This window comes from Monoraphidium neglectum, assembly GCF_000611645.1.
Source record: "Monoraphidium neglectum strain SAG 48.87 unplaced genomic scaffold scaffold01980, whole genome shotgun sequence".
Taxonomy (NCBI): domain Eukaryota; kingdom Viridiplantae; phylum Chlorophyta; class Chlorophyceae; order Sphaeropleales; family Selenastraceae; genus Monoraphidium; species Monoraphidium neglectum.
The window spans coordinates 10,651-12,596 of NW_014011648.1; the positions used below are offsets into that span (position 1 = coordinate 10,651).

The 1,946-nt window shown below is 66.1% G+C and overlaps 1 protein-coding gene across 1 annotated transcript in view; it reads left to right on the forward strand.

Moving 5' to 3' along the window:
* MNEG_9568 (hypothetical protein) overlaps nt 1-1,714 on the forward strand; it is a gene marked incomplete at both ends in the record, with an annotated part of 4,279 nt that extends 2,565 nt beyond the window's left edge. The window contains 3 exons of the mRNA XM_014041963.1: nt 4-306; nt 759-1,100; nt 1,355-1,714. Coding sequence (XP_013897417.1) covers nt 4-306; nt 759-1,100; nt 1,355-1,714 — 1,005 coding nt within the window. The remainder of the gene's footprint in view (nt 1-3; nt 307-758; nt 1,101-1,354) is intronic.
* Nucleotides 1,715-1,946: the final 232 nt, after the last annotated feature.

A 1,946-nucleotide genomic window follows, 5' to 3' on the forward strand; every position in this document is an offset into this window, starting at 1 on the left:
GAGGAGTACATCCCCGGCTCCGCCACCGCGTCGTACAGCGCGCCCAGCTACAGCTCTTACAGCGCCCCCAGCTCTTACAGCGCCCCCAAGGGCCAGTACGCCGATGCCCTGGATGCCATCAGGCGCAGCCCCCTGATGCTGGAGCTCTCGCCCAACACCCGCGGCCTGGACGCGGTCGCCCGGCTGCCCGATGACCTGATCATCGGCGCCACTGTGGTGCTGCTGCGCGAGCACGGCCTTATGGACGCCAAGGCCATCGTGTCGCGCGACATCACTGTGCTGGTGCCCGCGGCGCAGACCGCCAAGGTGCGTGCGGGAGCTGGGGCGGTTGCGGGGCGGGAGCTGGGGTTTCGTGGGGCCTGCAGTGAGCCAGCTGCGTGATTGTGGGGCCGCAGTGTGCTAGCTGGGGGTGGTTGTGGGGATGCAGTGTACCAACTGGGGTGTTTGTGGGGCTGCAGTGAGCCAGCTGGGGTGTGGCTGGGCGGCAGTGCGTCAGCCGGGATTGCCGGGCCGCAGCTGCCCGGCAGGGCTCTAGCCGCACAACCTGTTTGGCTGATTTGCATCCACGTATTCCGCCTTGCGCTCCGGCTCGTCCCAACTCCTCTTGGCATCGAACGAAACGCACGATCGCCGGCATTCTCAGCATTGCTAACTGCGCCCTCAGCCGGCTTGTTTGCGATCGTCGGCCCCCCACATGACCCCTCCCTCGCAACGCGTCGGCACCCACCCATCCAACGCCGTCTTTACCCAAACCGCAGGCCGTGTACGAGGCCATGGAGGCCGAGCGCCTCGCTGAGCTGGCGGCCCTCGAGGCGGCCGAGAACGAGTCTGAGTTCCCGGAGGGCTGGGGCCCCCGCGACGTGTCCTACAGCGCGGCCCCCGCCTACAGCTCCTACTCTGCCCCGGCGGCCCCCTCCAAGTATGCCGCCGCCATCGACGCGCTCAAGCGCAGCCCCCTGATGCTGGAGGTGTCGGGCAACGCCCGCGGCCTGGACGCCGTGGCCAAGCTCAGCGACGACGAGATCATTGGCGCTGCCGTGGTGCTGCTGCGCGAGCACGGCCTGTTTGACGCCAAGCAGATCCTGGCCCGCGACCTGTCGGTGAGCCTTGCCAGCAGTTGCCGATTGCCAAGTATGTTTGTTGCAGTTGCGTCGAGACATCCTGCCTCGGCACTCGCCATGGGTCTCGACTGTGCTGGAATTGGCATTGTTTGCAGCGCGTTCGCCCGCTGGGGACAACAGTCCTGGTCAAACCGTGGTCAAACCTGGCGTAACATGCATTGCAGCAGGCCTGTGGCGCATCCGGCATCTTCTGACCCTCGCGGCGGTGCTTGCCTTCTCGCCCCCTTTCCCAGGTGCTGGTCCCCGCAGTGGAGACTGCTAAGGCCAACTGGGCCAGGGACGAGGCCGAGCGCCTGGCTGAGCTGGCTGAGGAGGAGGCCCGCCTGGCGGCTGAGGCCGCTGGCGAGGAGTACATCCCCGGCTCCGCCACCGCGTCGTACTCGGCGCCCAGCTACAGCGCGCCCAGCTACAGCGCGCCCAGCTACAGCGCGCCCAGCTACAGCGCGCCCAGCTCTTACAGCTCTTACAGCGCCCCCAGCTCTTACAGCGCCCCCAAGGGCAAGTACAACGATGTCATTGAGGCGCTCAAGCGCAGCCCTCTGATGCTGGAGGTCTCGCCCAACACCCGCGGCATCCAGGAGGCTTCCCGCCTGGTGAGTGGGCTGCGTCTCTTACGCGGGGCTGTAAGCTGCTGTCACGTGTGTGGTTTAGTTTGCCCCTGTATCATGCTGCTTGCAATGTTGGACTGCTGCAGTCGGATTGGCAGCAGCACAGCAGATGCCAAGTAAATCGTGCAGCCTGCAACGGTGGGCATCCGCCGTGCTGCTGCTGGGTTCACGTTGCCAGCAGCCTCTTCATGTTGTGGTGTGCAACTCACAGCCCTTG